The sequence below is a fragment of the Rhopalosiphum padi genome, chromosome 3 (genome assembly GCF_020882245.1).
Source record: "Rhopalosiphum padi isolate XX-2018 chromosome 3, ASM2088224v1, whole genome shotgun sequence".
Taxonomy (NCBI): Eukaryota; Metazoa; Arthropoda; class Insecta; order Hemiptera; family Aphididae; genus Rhopalosiphum; species Rhopalosiphum padi.
In genome coordinates, this window is record NC_083599.1 from 18,954,423 (window position 1) to 18,973,990 (window position 19,568).

The 19,568-nt window shown below is 25.6% G+C and overlaps 1 protein-coding gene across 1 annotated transcript; it reads left to right on the forward strand.

The window, feature by feature from the left end:
- The first annotated feature begins 14,347 nt into the window (after positions 1-14,347).
- On the forward strand, positions 14,348-15,669 carry LOC132924863 (uncharacterized). Its single transcript, XM_060989303.1, has 2 exons — positions 14,348-14,541; positions 15,330-15,669. Exons 1-2 carry the CDS (start codon positions 14,348-14,350, stop codon positions 15,667-15,669), a joined length of 534 nt encoding a protein of 177 aa, XP_060845286.1.
- Positions 15,670-19,568: the final 3,899 nt, after the last annotated feature.

Below are 19,568 nucleotides of genomic sequence, written 5' to 3' on the forward strand. Positions count from 1 at the left end.
TTTTTTTATGAACATTTTTAATACAACATTTTATATATTATTCATTATTCGTGAAATAACGATTTCGGATTTATTATCATCATACTTTATTGTTATTATGTTATTGTTTATATAACATATTAATAAACGTTTACTATAACATAGATTATCATTTTCGATACAAAATTATTTTTTTTAAATTTGTTAACTAATTTTAAGGTATTTTCAGACATGAAAAATATTCATCTTTAAAATTTTTTTTTTTCTCTTTAAACGTTGGTAAAATTTTTTTAATTGGTTTAAGCTTTGATGTATAAATATAAATTCGACACATTTATTATAGATATTACGAGACTTAGACATTTAGTCAATGACGAGGTCAACAGTCAACACCTTCGAGTCTACGACTTTACAACAGAGTATATATTTACCTAAACTTTTTTATTTCATATTACTGTTATGTTTCAAAATGATTTTTCAGAATAATATAAACATTCATAAATCATCAAAGCAAATAACAGTGTAACTGAAATAACTACTTAATATTAAAATATATCAGCTTTACAAACGGTTCTGCGCTCGACTATTGTGCTCGTCTAGCGAAAGCCTGCAATATGCAAGAACTGTGTACCTATTATTGTTAAATATTTGTCAAAATACCGTCGAAAATCTTGCAACCAATATAATACATACTTACAGTCAAGCGCTGTTTTATTATTTTAGTTTATTCAACACGTCAAACTTTTATTAAAAATCGTAATATCTTACATCAGAAGAATAATGTTTTTGGTTGCTTTTTTTCGATCGCTATTATATCGTCCTAATCATATAAAAGCAAACCACATATATAATCACAATAAATTCACAACACACTATAATATTATACATATTATAATATAGGTACATTATATATACATTATTATATTATTATTATATCTAAAGCATGATGCAGCGTTGTCAGAGCTCATATGATTACGTTTTATCTTATCATTGTGTGTGTGTTCATATATATATATATATATATATATAATATTTTTTTACGTGTACGTTTCGTCATTTACTATACGTTATTGGAAATGTGATAATTTTTTATACACAGACAAAAGTTAAACGGGATGTTTGAAACGCATCTGAAAAAAAAAACCTCCGTCATAACAGAGATAAAGTTCATTCTAACTCTAACGTTTAATATTTTAACTGAATTGATCTACGACCCCACAATATACGTCGCGACCTATATATACAAAATACGAAAACATGTTTTTAAACATATAACATTATAGAGGTATATTATAATTTATAAATCAACAATTCCGAGATTACGTAACAAAATCGAAAACGGTACTTATACTAGTATTATAGGCCACGTGTAATATACGGTGTTTGTTGAAAGTACAATAGTAGTATTAGGCAGGTATATGTCATATTAAGAACATTCGATATTATGTGTCTTTTAGTGTATATTTTATTTAAAAATGTCAGCTGATACGTCGGCAAAACTGTTTCAAGTTTACAACAGCGGTTAACACCATTATCGTGACCCAATTAATTAAACACAGTATATAAGTGATTTTGTCAGATTTCACATGATTAATAAACGTTTTACATGAACGTATTAGCATAATTGGACTAATTATTTTAAAACAAATTAACTTGAGTTACTTAAGTTATGAACGTCGAGTTATAAGTATTAAGTAAATAATTGAGTACTATAAGTTATAATATTATAAACAATATAGTATATTATAATAAACATAATATATTATACTAAATGCTATGTTTTCAGAAAAAATTAAATCAACCTTCAGTAATACTAATATACTCGGTAAAACAAATTACTTTAATAGCAATTAAAAAAAAAATTTCATAAAATGGTTTTAGTGATATAGGCTGACAGATCGACTCTGCTCAGAAAATTTTTTTAGTATACAATGATATATTATTGAATTCAAATTTAATACATCTATTACAGCTAGTGATCCACCTATACATTGTATAAAGCAGAGTGGTAGTCATTTTTTCACCTTTTAGATTATTAAATGAGCGATGAATGCTTTGATTTTAAAACGATTTTTTTTTATGTGTCTGTAAACAATGTAAACACGATATAAGTATTCAATGAAATTCTTTGATTTTCAAAATTAAAGGTGGTTTATGGTGGACAATTTTATCTAGTTGGTACTTTGGGATATCAAAAGAAAAAATCGAAGATCAGGAAAACCAAAAAAAAAAAAAAATAAGGAAAATTTAGATTTTGTTTTTTCTTTAGTGTAACTCGAAAACGAATAACTCTATAGATACATTACACTTTTACAAAATATTTATATAATAATTTTCTATTTACGATAAAATCAACTTTGTTGAGTTGAAATATACTTAGTGATAAAGGCTTGTTTTTTGTATATAATGATATTATATCATTGAATTGAATTCAAATTTAAGTAATTTAACGCACCTAATAATAGTGACCAACTCAACACCTAATGTACAGCAGTGCGCAGTAATTACAGCGAAAGCCACTTTTTTTATATTCTTGTTACATTTTAAAAACATTTCTTTCGTGTTTTCCAACAATCATTATAATGCATTTCCCCGTGTTCTTTTTAGAACGTAAACATCCGGGTCTTAGAGATTATCATGATGTCTATACAAAAAGGATAGCTTGTGCTATACCTATGAATCGATATAATATATTATATAATAATAATAATAATAATAATAATATTATGTACATATTCGACTTTTGGACGTGATAATGTGTTCATAAAGAATATAAAATAATAGTGTGTAAGTACAATACTCATCGTAATATTATCTAAGCTCAATTCAGGATATTATATAATATTAGGGTTATTGTGTAATGTGTATGTGTTATAGTTTGTAATATTAAGTCGATGAGCTGTAAAACTGACGTTTGCGATTTCATATAGAAGAATAACAGACAGCCAATGCACTCGAATAAAAAAGTAAAAAGTGTCGATCGATCGCCCACGCAAAACTGTTCGTCAAAACGGTAATATTTGGTACTAGGAACTCAGGAGGAAAGCAGTGAAGTGAATTGTTAAGCCACTCGTTTCTGCCGCAATAACAACAATAATCATAATAATAATAATAATAATAATAAAATATTATATGACGTGTAATCTTATGCGGTATATATATATATTGCAATGGAAGTGTACACTTCTACAGTATATCATATTATAATATTAAAAGACGAGTATATAAGAGCTATGGCTCCTTCTGAGTCCCTGATGTGCAAAATATTGTACAACGAATACAATTTATTATTTATTATTTATTATTTATTGTTAATAATATTACAGTCATAAACTCATAATATATATTATTGTCTATGTGTAAATTATATTATCTGTGTTTACTGTCTATGCATTGCGAGGTAATATAAGAAATATATCAGAATCAAAGTGGATATCCACCTTGATCAGAATATATACAATGAACGGTAATATTATAACATATTTTAGCCGGTCAAGTGCTTTTTCTATTTATACAAATTATATTGGATTAAAAATATTTCTATTAATTTATCTATAATGAATATAATTATATAAAATCAAATTATTGTAGTTTTATTGTTGCGTCTAAGGTTCAACGGTTTTAATGCAACATTTCAGAGTATTTTTGCTACGAAATATTACCATATTATTATTATTACTTTTAATTTTTAACCCATAAACATAATATTATAGTACCCCGTGTGAATATATTTAAGCCAAAGCTCACATGATTCGACCTTTTCACATCGTTTTAAAATGCGTGGGTATATATATAAATATATATATATATATATATAAATCATTGATGAAATGGAAAAAAATTGGAAATAGTACTATGGTTCTAATGTATCAAAAATAAGTAAGTAGGTATCGTTTTGCTAAACTCTAAAGGGTCACTGTAATAATTTTAAAATTGAATTGAATAATATCATTGTATAGGTATACACAAAATGATTCTCAGCGGAGACGGTTTCCAGCTCAGGCTATTTTATATTATATATTTTTACATTGTACCTATATCTAATATCGATGAAAAATATGTTTTGTTAAAAATGTTGTTTCATAAAACAAAAAAAAATTGCAATTGTTAACTATTGTCAATTATAATTTATAAGATGATGTAATTGGTTACCTATAGGCTATGATAGGTCATATAGGTATATTACTATAATAGGCACGTAATTAAATATTATAGAAAATGCCATTAAAAGTGTAGTAAGGAATAACAAATACACTAGGTAACGAAAAGTTTCAAGTATACCACGAATACATATTTTCGTAGAACACCAAAATAACTAAAATCGTTACAATTTGTTAACATTTTTAAGTGATTTCGCCAAAATTTTCACTTAATAACGTCTATAAAAAAATGGTGCTTATATATATATTTTTTTTTTATTCCTGACGAACTTTGTCTTAAATATTCAAGTCTATTCTATAAAAATTGAACATTTAACAAATTGTTAATTAAAAAAATAGTTTGTAATTTTGTATGATTTCAAATGAAATGTTTGAGAAAACAAATTTAAAAAAAATGTCTTAAATATTTTAAAAAGAGTCAGTAAAATAAACTTTTAAAATAATAACACGAATAGGAAATATTTATGCAAGTACTAGCAATCTATGGTTATTCGTTTTTGAATTAAAACAAAAAAATCAAACTGTTATTTTAAGCATAAATATCCATTGTTGTCAAAATTTAAATTTCAGACGCTTATCAAACTTTTTTTAAGGGAAATTGTTTTTTAAATTTTTGTAAGTGAAATTTGTAGAGACCCTGCATTAAATTGTCAAAATCTTTACTACAAATATTCAAAAACTTTTGGAATTTTAATTACAAAATAATTTTAAAAATGTTCATAAATTTGATAACATTTGTCAACATTTATACTTTAGATTCTCATAAAAAATATTTTTGACATTTAGACTTAATTTTGTTTTATTCTATTAATAAAAACGTATGAGAGACCTTAGAAAATTTTTTTATCAACAATAATTTAAATTAAATAAACGATAACTTCACATGACTATAAAAATATAATTAATGATAATTATATAGGGTTGTGGTTTATATAGAAATACATATTTTTACTAAAATATGATGAATTCAGTGATATTGAATTTAGTCCCATAAATACTTTTGAGTTACCGGATTTATTACCAATATTTGTTAGGTTCTTCAAGTTAAGTCCCTTCAACCAGTTCAACCTATAAACGTTATCCAGGAGACAACGTTTGGAAGTTGACTGTGGAGTATAGTTTTTCAAAAAATGTGTGCACATAATTACACAGTTTTTTTTTTTTATTTTAGATAGTAATTAGTAATAATAATAAGTATAAAAAAAAAGTTTATTAAAAATAATTATTAGGTACAGTAATATAATAATATAGAAATTTAAATAATTGGTGTTTGATGGTAAAAATCTGAATGATACTGTTTTCAAAAAGCCAAATCTGCTAATTTTGTTTTATTTATACTATTTATTTATCTGCTCTCGTAAAAAATTATTCATTTTCTAAAATTTTTTTTACATGGTTTTGTTGCTTTGTTCCGTAGTTTTTATATAATATATGTAGGTATCTAACTGTATTATCAGAAAAGTGTCGACAAAAAATAAAAATATTTGAGATATCCTGAATGAAAAAATACATTAAATTCTGCCTAACCTATTTTTGTCGCCGGCTATATAAATAGTTAAAATATTTACACGTACTCTATGAAATTTACTAATTGCGCTTACAACTATTTTTTTTTTGTATAATATACATTTTTAATAAGTGTGTAGATTGTTTATGTTTATGTTGATTGGAATTAGATCGAACAACAATATTTCCATATCTGATAGTAGGTAAATTTGAATACAAACGCAATTGCAGGTATACTGACTCTAAAATATAAGGATCGAGCGCAATTGGCACACTGACGAGTGACGATAAACAAAAACTTTGGTTTTAGGCGCAATAATCGGGCCATACTCGAACTCAATTCAAAGACATATTAAGATAATAAATTGGATCGGTTCAAACACATAAAAGTAGGACCATTAATTGGACTTAACAGGACTTAATTCAATGTTATCTAACGAATTTATCATTTTGCCCATAGTTAATTTATCAAATAACATCAAAATTAATTGTGCAATTGATAAATTCATTCACGTTTTTTTTTATTGAAAATAGGACATGTTTTATCATTGATGACTGATGATTCCTATTTCCTAATTGGTTTAGGCCTAGGTATAAATTATTAGTACAAGACGTATATTATATGCAGTGAAAACATAAAAATTTACTATATGCATTTAAAAATAGTAGTAAATTTTTTTTATATATATATATATATATTTTGTGTCCTGGTGTCCAAGACAATTAACTTATCGATCTTTTTTCAACTATGGCGAGTTTGCATAATTTCATGCAAATCCATTTTTAGGACTTGGTAAATTCAAAAATTACTTATGAACCAAAAAAGTATAAATAAATACTTACAAAATATAAAAATAACTAACTGAGACGTACAATAATTTTTGTAATTGTATTTTTTTTTAACTATATCTAATAAAATAAAGGCAATTTAACCCACCTTTCATAGAATATATTTTATTTACATGAAAAACTATATAATTATACAATATTAATATCGCGTATTACCTTTTATTGGCTTTTCATTTGTGGAATATTTAACTACTACCAAATTTAAATATATGAATATATTATATTATCAAGGGGTCCCAAGAACCATGTCAAGAACCATAGGATGTCATTCGAATAAAAAATTATTCAAATGATTATTTAACAATTATTCGAATAATTCAAAAACATAGGTAGGTAGCTATTTAAATAATTTTCAGTAATTTTATCTTATATAGTTAACACATGATTGGTATTTTATGGTAATTAAAATTTTAAAACATTTACCTACGTATTAAAAAACAATAGTTTGTCATTGTATTTTAAATTCAAGATTGTAAATATTATTTTATTAGGAATAAATATAAAAATATTATAAATGAAACAAATATAGAATTATCTAATGAAGAAACTAGAAAGTAAAGAATTAAAATTAGATATGGTTTTTTTAATCATTCTATAATATATTTGTAATTTATATAAGCATTATATTTGAAAATTATTCAAATACATTTTTATCCGAATAATTATTTAGATTCTAAATAATATTTTGCCAAAACTCTGTCACATAGGCCGTAGAATTCCTAGATAATATTATTACCTTTAAATCCAATTACGATAGACAAACTAAATGACATTTATAGTGTAAGTACTTTGTTGTCAGATCAATTATAATTTATATTTATTATGATAATTTATGATAATAAAGGTATTTGCTATATTTATTTTCAAAGTGTGTAATATATATAGGTAAGAGTAAAACTTCAACTCGCGAATCGTGATATATTTAAGTATAAAATATGTTATATTATGTATACGGACGATTACAGATTAGTATTTAAATTTTAAATTTTAAATTAATGCTTGAGTTATAGAGAATTACGCAATTTTATCGTCTATGTGTATATAGGTACCTCATATTATTAGGCTGTAATGTATTTAAATTTATATACCTTACCTATACCTAATATATATCAAACTCACGACGACAGCCTATTGTAATTGGTATGATTTATAGGTATGGAAAATACTGGAACCACATATTACATGGATAACATATACGTATAGTTAGTTTAATAATATGATAATAGCAGAAGCACTCACTGAGGACCAACTATAGACTTAAATCATAAAAAATACATAATAATAACGATATACATCATTTTATTTTTTATTTTTTATTCTTTCAGTATTCAATATTGTTTTAATATAAATTACATAATTCAAACAAAACAAAAAGTAAACCAATATTATGTAAGATTGTATAGAACTGGGTTATAAATTTTATAACTATCGATTTTTAACTCTATTAATTATACATAATAATAATAATAATAATAATAATAAAAATGACGTAGCATAAACACGTATACATATACGTATAAATTTATATAGCAGTGTAAAGTGCAAACGCTTATTATGTGTGGGTCACATAATATTAATTTATTAATGAAGTTATTAGTACTGACTAATTTCGTTATTGAGTATAAAAATAATTTTTCATATTTAATTTGTAATTAATATTTAATAATATCAATGTTTCTTTGGTCCGATATTTCGGTATTATAAATTTTCGAAATTTTCTTAAATCAATACATCGCATGTTTATTCATATAATATGATACGGTTTTTTTTGTTCAAAAATTAGAAAACGTACTATAAAATTTCCTATAAGTTATTAATAGGTATACCCATAAAACAATATTAAAATCGCTTACAGTTACAGTATTTTTTTAACATGCGTTTTCACAAATCATTATTTATTTAAATCACCAAATCCAGGAAATTATATCGTTTTATACGTATATGTAATTTTTATTAATTTAAATTAACATAATTTTATTATATTATTATTACTAAAATCATAAAATTTGGATAAAATAATATTCATGAAAAATTATTAATGATTTATTATCTATCTCCTGTAAGCGTTGCTTGTGATAGATATGGAGAGTAAAACAAAATACAGCGTGGAAGAAAGTTATTAAAAAAAATAAAGATAATATATTATAGAATAAAAATAGACAAATAGAATAACAGAAACTGCTTATATTATAGTATAGTATAGTATTATTGTGGCCGTTGTAAATTGTAATAGTAAATACTTAAATAATTATATCACAATAAATCCATATCTATAAAGTATAAACAATAAACTTTTAAAAACTGTATGCACATACTTTAGTGTTATACCTACATATACATTTTTTTGATTCACTATTCGTGAAGTTATAGCAAATAGAACCGAACCTAGACAGTCCGCAGGAATCTTTGACTAAAAGTAGTATTAATAAATATCTATTTCAGGCGCGTTATATGCGCCTTGTCGGTTCTATCACGTCATTTTAAAGTATTAATAATATTTAATATACTATTAATATTATAATATTCGATACCGATCGTTTTTAAGGAGTTGAGTATAGACAATTATTTGAAGGCAATTTCCATAGTGCGCGCGTGCATGGCATGTATTTGCGATTATTAGTGTGTCTCCACCCGCCCACATGACTACCACTGCAGGCCCACTGCGCATTGTCACAATGGTTAATTATTATTATTATTATGTTCAATTATGCCGACATGCCGTGTATTATATATTATTAGGCTCGGGCCGCACGATGCATTTTTTCCGCCCGGAAAATATATGATGCGAAAATTCCGCAACAGCCGTGTTTGACCAAACGATGCGGAATTACCGGATGCGACATTTATTATTATTTATTATTGGGTAAATAAATGAAATAGCAAATATACATAGTTCGTCAATTATTATATTAGATACTAGATAGTATACATAGTACTATAGAAGTATAGATCCCAAATGTTTATACTTCTGACAGCCCATAATATAGATAGCATTTTTTTTTAAAATTAGTTTGAATGTTAAAGCTCTTAATTCCTTATAATAGTTTAGTGTTCATCCTAGTGGGATGTTTTTACCCAGACAAATTGTTATTAATTTAAATATTGTATCAATATTGAAATGTTAATATTAGCTTGTAATAATATTAAAACAGAAAAAACACGTTTTTCAGATGAATTTGTGTATGATAATTAATAATAATCGTTAGGCACCTTTTTTAAGCCGAGCTTGTGGCGAAGGTAGAAATTTAAACAATTATTATAAAATATATTATGTATAATATGATTAATTAAGTTTAAAAATTGTATAATACAAGGTTCCGTATAAGTTTTAATATATTGAAAATATTAAAGATATATAGGTAGGTAGTAGGTACATAATAATATGTAGGCGTTATAGGCATAACATAGCAATTTTTTTTATAATAATAATTGAAATTCAATTTGTAACAATATTTTTGTTGAAATCAGGAAAATATACAAATTGTATTATAGTTAAAAATGTATCAAAATTCAATTTTTATAGACAAGAATTGTAAATTTTAAACAATAAGATTTCTTTTTTCCTAGTCATTTCTTGGTCTATATTACAACCAATTTTTTGTTTAAAATATATAAATACTGTTTTTTTAGTTATTTTAATTTTAATTTTAACGAAATTAGGTACTTAAATGAAGAATAACAAATTTAGTTATTTTGTGTAAATAAGATTCCTTATAAACAGTTTTTTTTGTTGAAATGAATAAAAAATATTCAGCATAATTCAATTAATATTATGTATATATGTTATACCTACGTCCTATACTTCACAGTGTATTATTATTTTATTATTATTGAAGTTAAAATGTTGACACAATTGGATATTCAAGCGTAAACCGATTTCATAATAAACAATATATTCTTTTATTGTATTATGTAGTAATTTAAGTATGAATTATTGTAGATACTTTAAATTTTCACCAAATGAGCTATACTAATTAACATTTGGAATTATTTCATTTCTTTTCTGTACATTTCAATAAAAGTTTTTCACTCAATCAAAACCTTGAATATTTAATACAAGGTTTTTCATAAGTTTTATTATTTCTATTTGAATATATTGAAGATATATTTTTAGACATTTTATAGTTCATTATTGTATGAAATTGTTATATATATATATAAAGAATAACGACTTATATCATATTGTGATAATAATTTAAAAAATATTATTTGTGGGGACACAAAGACAATTTAAAATATAATGCGTTCGGCAAAAATTAATTTAACCTGCTACAGTAGTGTATTAGTAATAGTGAAATAAATTTTTTTGTAATCAATTTACATATATTTATCGTGAAATATATTTAGTAATATACTCGTAAGCTTACAGACCAGTGGCGGATTAAGCAATTTGCTGCCTACAAGCAGGACATTGCCGCTGTCTCAAATTATATAATATAATAATATTATAAATACATTTTATTTTTCAAGTGCAGCAAATTTACTGTTCCAATCACCTGATTATTTTGCCTGTAGGCCACACTCGATACCTATTGCATAGCACTATAGCAGAGTGATTACCGATTTTCCTACTTTTTATATTTATAATACCTAAAAAAATCATAATAATATAATACGTTGTCCAAATTACTTGATCTTTTAACAAGATGTCTATAATACCTACCTTTTAGAATTAACGTCATATCGCATTTTTGCTATCATATTCAATCGTTGCTATTAAGTCAATATACATATCATAATGCTTTATCTAAAAATTAAAAAAATATTAATAAATTATATAATATTGGCAATAAATTATTATAGCTATGATTTCTTTGCTTACTCCGTATTGTGGTATTTCTACGACAAGTATTTACTCTTTTCAACTTAAAAAAGGGTATCGCTCTGCTGTATAGTATAGATATGGAGAGTATAGGTCACTATAACGGGTGTGTTAAATTTGAATGCAATGACTGGTATCATTGTATACGAAAAACAATTCTGAACGGAGATGATTTGTCAGTCTAGGATAATTAGTAAGATATATTATATTATTACCTATATTTAAATTGTAATAATCGTTATTTTACGCGATTTAGTAAAAAATTAAATTTCATACGCTCATAAAATTTTTTTTTATTGACGCTAGAATATTTTTACAGTTATTTGAAGAAAAAGTTTTGGAGAACCTTGTGTTGGGTTTTTAACCTTAGGTATATAAATATTATAAATCACAAAAATGTTATGAATTTTCAACTTCAAAATTCCTTGCAAATTTTCGCGATGTTGAAATAATACGTAAACATTTGAACTTTAAATGCTTATAAACAAAAATTGTGACTAACGATTTTGGATTTTTCTTATTATGATAAGTACAACTTATAATAAACCTTGTATTAAATTAAAAAAAATTTCTGGATTGCCAAATTTTTTTTATCGGCATTTCTGATGAAAAAATGTATATAAAAATCGAAAATTTCAATTGTCTATAAATATATAACTAAGTCACCCCAAAGTATCAACTAGATTCATTTTTCTTTTCAAAGATGGGCTGAAGTAAAAAAATCAAAGCATTAATGCATTATTACTACTCCAAAACATGATGACAGACACAATACATTTATTAATGCAAAATTATGTTTAGATATCATGTGACCTATGCTATAATCGCACACGTTATTAGTGCTCGTAGAACTAAACCCGATCACATTATTTTAATTTACATTCTTATAGTTTCATATTTTGAAATCGTAATTTATCAAATATGTTTTTGGATGAGGGGAGATCTTCACTGATAATAATTAGGCCACTAACCAGTACCGTGGTTTAAATATTTAATAATATTACATTTTTACGATAATATGATGGCTATAAACAATCCAATATATGGTCAATATTGTTGTATAATCAATTTATAATAATATATTATTGAGCGTGTTATTTGGCGATATTGAATGTTGTGTATTCATTAATTATTGAAATATATATCAAAATCATTTCTAATATATTTATTGACTAATAATAATTATTCGTTTAGAAAATCGATGGGATTCGAATGCCTACAGTGTATTTCTTACCACCTGTCTAATGATCGCAATTTCACGCCACGGACAACGACGAGTCGAAAACAAACGTACGGGCCGGCCTCGTTAGTCACCTACTCTGCGCCGTGACTTTGTCAGTGTCATTAAGGACGCAACATTTTCGTGCGCTAGATAGCGATCACAGTTCCAAAATTTGTATTCTGTGATCTTTGTCTATGCCCGTAAATAGTGGAACTAATAGAATAATACTCGTGTATTAATTTTTATATCATTATTGAGTATAGATACGTTTGATGTTGGGAATTTAATTTCCGAAAAATTTCTAAGACGAAATAGTTGAAACTTACGTAATTTAAATTTTTATTTTAAATACAACTTTATTATACATCGTTCATTGATGTCATAGAAGTTTGAAATATTTTTTAAATTTAATTTAGAAATATATTTCAATGTTTGATTTTATTTTTAATCTTAAATAATCCTTTTAAGCTTAATCTTTATAGAACAATACGTATATAATGTATTAATTTTTATTTTAAACTGTATTCTTTAGTAAATTAATCATAAATTAATAAATTATAGGTATGTCTGTACTCTGTATACCAAATACAAATTACCATTAAAAGTGGTTATGAAATCTTTTTTGGTAATTTTTATTATAATTATTATATGAAAGAATTGTTAAATTGTTATTATTTTTGTAAAACACTGTGAAACGTAGAGGTTAAAATAATAAGTAACACAATAAGACAAAAAATACTGCAATATACATGTAGGTATATTATATATATACATAATATAACATAACTTAAAACGTTATGAACTTTTAGTAAGTTAGTTAATATTTTTTATAAATATCATGAGCTGACGATATTACCTTGGAAACTGTCTGCTCTTTATTTTAAGTATTCTTAGTAATATTATTTCCCAGAGAATTTTAATCGTAAATTAATTGATGTCAATCTAAATACGATTTTAATGTTTTTTTTTTATGTACCTACAGCGTACAAAATCTGACGACAAAATATCGCTTATGAAAACATTAGATTTCGTTAATAACCAATAATAATAAAATAATTATATTTCAAAATATTCAACCGATATATTTTATTACCAATTTACAGTAGGTATAGGTTGCCGTTTCTATATTCTAATTAAAAATATATTAATCGTAGAGGCTTGAAATATTTCGCCATTATTAAATGTATATTATAATGTTTTATGCATAGGTAATTCAATTTAAAAAATATTTAGACCATTATAAACCATTTATGTTGACATTAGCTAAAAAGATAGTTACAAAAATGTGAAAAATGTATGATATATAATAATATACTAGTATAATTATTTAATTATAATTAGTCATATATATAATTATATTTTATTATTATATTATAGGTATGCGTGGTTTATGCTGAAATTGAATTTAATCTAACGTACCTAAATTATACTAAAAGAAAAGTTAATAAACAATATTATTTTATATAAATTGGTCGTGTTCACCATAAACATTATTAATACTTAAATCAATATGATATTTGCATACATCTTATTCAAACTCCGATTTATTTTTTACGTTTATTATCATAAATATACTAGTGCATAGCTAATATAAGAGAACACATGCACTATATATTTATTATACACATAATTATATATAAATACATAATATACCTATATGAATCTATATTATTTGTTTATATTTTCTGGTTAAAATAATAAATAATATTTAAGCGTTTCGAAAACATCTGATTGGTTTGTTATTGTTTTTGTCAATTATAATGATATATCCTATATTTATATATTATTGAGGCATTAAAGCATTGCAAAATGAATTCTTATCCTGGTTTTAAGGTAAATCGTAAGGAATTAAAACCGTTACTGCGGTCAGGATTCAGTGATAGCGCACTTCATAAAAGCACCGTAATAAATGGATTTCCCCTACACTGTCCGAAAAAAGTTCAGCATAGACGTCACAAGAAGAAAGTCGTTGGAGCAATGATGTGTAATAAGTCTTCAAAAAAGTAAGTGTACTCCATTTTCGCTTGTAGTCCAATACACACATATCCCTTTATCCGCGGTTCTACTTCAGACCATTTATTATCCGAATCAAATGAATATGTAGGTACAGTAATATTTCCAGTGAAATTTCGCGTCCTATATGTGACAAAACACGTCCACTTCAATGCTCCCCTTATCACACTTTCAAAATACATAACTTTCGATAAAACCAAAATCTTATTTGCATAGTTTGTGCAAAAATATTCATCAAGTCTCATAGTTAGTGTATACAAATTGATTGAGTTTTGACTAAAACAAAGCAAGAGCTATTGAAAAAAAACTCATTTGAAATTTTTAATTTTACATATATTAAAGTAAGAGGAGGGAGACCCATAATTTCACACTAATGTATTTTCAGTATTTTTGATTTTATTATTGTCATGTTAAAGTAGAATTCCACGTTCTACGAGGAGTTTAACAAGTTGATAAATATTTTTGTAAATATTTATAATTTATATACTATCTAAACATTGTTATGTTTTCCAAGTTTTATTACTCAAAAGTTTAGTATTCATGAAAAAAATATGGTTTTCCAATTAGAAGATTTAGGGTTGTTAAAAATGAAATTTTTTTTTAAATTAACAAGTATTTGTGCAAAAACAATGGGACTTGGTTCGTATTTCTGTATAAACACTCGGCTTTATCAAAAGTTTAAATTTTGAAAGTGCCAAAGTGAAGTCTATTAAAAATCAAATTGAACAATATGTACACCGCATATACATTAGTAAAACTATTTCAACTACTATAACAGCGGCCCAAGTAGCAGTGACTCCGAAGACAACTCCGAAAACGACGACGATGACAACGAGGCGTACGACTACGTCAGTCTATTCCAAATTTGTATGAACTATTTGTTTCCCAGGGCGTTTCCCATACAGCCCGTGTATTGGTGGATCAAGTCCGCGCAGTCGGTGTCGGACTTGAGAGAAAAAAGCGCTGGAAAAATATTGTCGCCGGTGGGCCGGTGCTCGATATTCCCGGAAGGAGTGTTCGTGCAATCTACCTCGGAGAAAGACGTAACGAAAATATATTTTCCCGGCGTCAAAGAAATGTTCAAGGCTTCAAACCGTTCAATTCGAAATATTAAATAACATAATATTAATATATATATATATATAAATGATGTGCGTTTTACTGTAAGTACTATCAAATTTGAATGTTAGCTTTATTAACAATATATTATAAATACATTGTATACGTTAATAATTTTGTTTAATATTTAATTTGAATCGTTCACGTTGTTATTAAGAAAGTAGCTAATTTATATGCAGAAATTAGGCATGTGCAATACCAGTACTTAAAGCGTCGTTGATTTATTATTGTATGTAATCAACTATATTCATGTATTGCGAAATCGAAACGTAACCAAGCACTTTGAAAATTGCCAATATTGAACTACTCACGAACGGTCGACGCGTCCCCAAAAGGACGCCACACAACTATACTGTTTAAGGAGTTTAGTGTAGGCAATTTTAATGACATTTCAGAAGAATGTTTGATATAATAATGTATTGATATAATATTATATTTGAATACTAATTCAAAATATTTTTAAAGCGGTCTCGTTGTATAATAATGAAATTATTTAGAAAAACGGGTTTGCGCAGAATAAAGTTAAAAAGTAGATTTACCAAATTTTCACACTACAAACTAAAATAAAATAAAAATAATTATAAAAAGATAAATACGTAAGGATGAACATACATTTTTCATATATTTATATACACATTTGGTAAGAGACTACTGTGAATTTGTCTTCGTAAAATTGTTTGCTGCGCGCGCAAAATCATTTTTATGGATAATTTACGAATGGTGGTGTCGTTATAATAATGTCGCCGTGCCCGCGCATCGGGCGTCTGCCTACCGAATGACTTGTACTTGTCGTACCAGTTGTAATATTATATATTCGTATATCTGATCGATGTTTTGGATTTATTTGAAAAAAATAAAATACAAAAAATACTTTCACCACGAGACACACATACGAAGCGGTATAACAAGTTATATTAAAATATATAGGCATGTAGAAATATTGTATAGGCATATATATGTAAGTATTATGTTAATATTGTGTTGTGTAAATGGGTTTTTTTTATTTACTAACGAACTAAGTATATTATACAATGCATTCAGACAGACGCGCGTTGGCTAGTTTTCGGGTATTTTAATAAATTATTATTATTATTATTGTGATCATCCCGCGGTGTGCAACGAGATATATATGTGTAGAGAACTAACAAGCCTACAAGTATCGAAAACGTGAAAAACAAAAATTGTGTTTTAATAGAATAAATTATACAAAGCCTTGTAATATAGCATCTATACCTATATATGTGTATAATACAACAATATTATGTATACTATGGAAAGTTTATTTTCAAAAAATGTACATCGCGTATATCGTTAACCAGGCGCAGTTTGATATGTTTATCGGATGAATAAATTTAAAATAAAAAAAACGAAATATAGGTACTACATACAACATTAGTATTTACTTTACTAGTATAAAAAATGCCCATGTTTTTTTTTCTGTTTAAATGTTCGTTCCATTAAGTGGGCACGCCGATGAGCGAGTTCGATGTGTTCGTTAAGCCGCGTAATACATATATAGCGACCATCGCGATGGTGAGTTTAGAACGCGACTCGAAAAATATTACAATAATTGAACGAGTCAAATGAAACATGTACAACCAAAAGCTAATCGTTAAAACGTGTCATTTTCATATCATTTCATCAGTATTACTGTGTGTACCTACATATATTATAGATAATAAATATCCACCGTGAAGACCAAACAATTTATTATGTATCGATAATATTACATATTTTGAAAAAAGAAAAGAATTTCCGCCGTTTATGTATACCTACTGCAATATGTCCCGTATACTTTATTATTATTATTATTATACTGTTTCCATAATAATTTCGATTCGTGTATAATGCCTATTGTCAGTACCTATACTTGCCTAGAATACCGTCATTGTTTACACATTTTATATGTTTTAGATACCAATTATAGTTTTTATTTACTCTGACGATCAAATCTTATATATATATATATATATATAATGATTTTTGAGACTTTGTTTTACACTATTTTGTAGAATAATAGTCGTTCACAAACGTGTGAAACTACAATCATGTTAGCTGCTGTGGCCACTGGACGTAACAGTGCGTTACATAATATAGTCAATATAGATATATTAAGACAAATAGATTTTATTAATAATGATGAACAACATTTTTTTTTAGCATTCACATATTATATATTATTATTATTATTATCTATAGCGTATATGTTATAAGTAATCTAAGTATAATAAGTTAGAAAAGCTTACTCCGAAAGCATTGTAATTTTCCGATTTCTAAACGCATAATCTTACTACAACATCACAATAGGATATAATTTCATTTACTGCAATTTAAAAAGAATTTGGTATCTAATAAAGTAATAAATATCTTAAGATCAACAACCGTCACTATATGTATTGCAGATAATTTATTAATTGATGGATGGACACAATAGAAATACAAGGTGTTTAAACTTATATTTATTTAAAATCCAATATATATCTATACTTTTGTGATAGAACAGATAATACAATTCGTTATTTAATTTTTTTTTTCGCAATAAAAATATTGCATAGAGTACGAAACTACGTACCATGGTTTCAACGAATATGGTTAGTGTAATTATTCTGAATTTGAGATATTTCAAAGTTGAAAATTTCAGTCTTCATAAAAAATGTCAACAAAATAATGAAATTAAAAATAAATTATTTTTTACGCATATCCTGATACAGGTGTTTAGTATATTGAATAATGATTATACACAGACAACATAAATAATAATGAACGGTTTTATACAATTAGCTATAGTTGCAGTTTAAGAATTACCTTGTTAATGATTATAAACTTATGATACTTTATCAGCTACAGCTAAATTATATAATATACGATTATCATTTGGATTTTTATATATTATTCGTTATGTTTAGTGGAACTAAATATAATATGGTGTCAATGTTTGTAATTTTTGTATAGATGTATTGCAGTATTGATTATTTGAATGTTTCTCTTTGTTAATAACGGAGCTATACTACATATAAGTATATCCATCCAAATTATAGTAATACAACCACTATAATAGTAATAAATGAATATAATCTATTTTGTTATAATTTTAAATAATTATCAAAAAATACTAAGTCTTAAATAATAATATGTATAAAACATCAAAGTTTTTATTTTAGATTTTAAATTTGTTATGAGATAATATGATTACGAGCTTTTGATTTGTGAGTTATGTCTTTATGTGTTATTTATTAAGATATGTTTAAATTGCTTTATATAAATTTAGTAAGCAATTTATACATTGTGACATTGTACTTATATGATGTACTAACGGTTTATCTTATTTGTTTCATTAAAAAAAATATTTGCATAGGTACGTTTTAAAAATTAATCTCGGCATCTCGTTGTAAGTATCAATCTATACAACTATATAGATTATTATAAATCAATCTTTTCTGTTTAAAATGTTGCGTGTTTGTGATTTAATCAGAGTACCTAGTTATACTGTTATAATAACTTTTCTGTTGAACGTGATTCACGGCGATGGTGAAGATTCTTCTATAATGATGCGGGCAACAAAACGGGACTTATCTAATAGGCCTAAACAATGAATAAACAATTAAAAAATTATATTATATACATATCGATCGTCGCCGGATACAACCAAGAAACTTCCTTATGATTTTCTTCTTACATTTCATAATATATTTACTGGTACCTGTAGCAGGTTAAGATAGTTTGCAAATCGAATATAATATTTATTTATCGTTAAATATTATATATACATAATATACACATTGACGGATTAACATTTAATGTAACGTGTATCTGCTGCACTTACCTGCAGAGAGAGATAGATATAGTATATTAACGTAGTTTGCAGAGAAATAAAATAGCATTACGTTTATGATTGCTT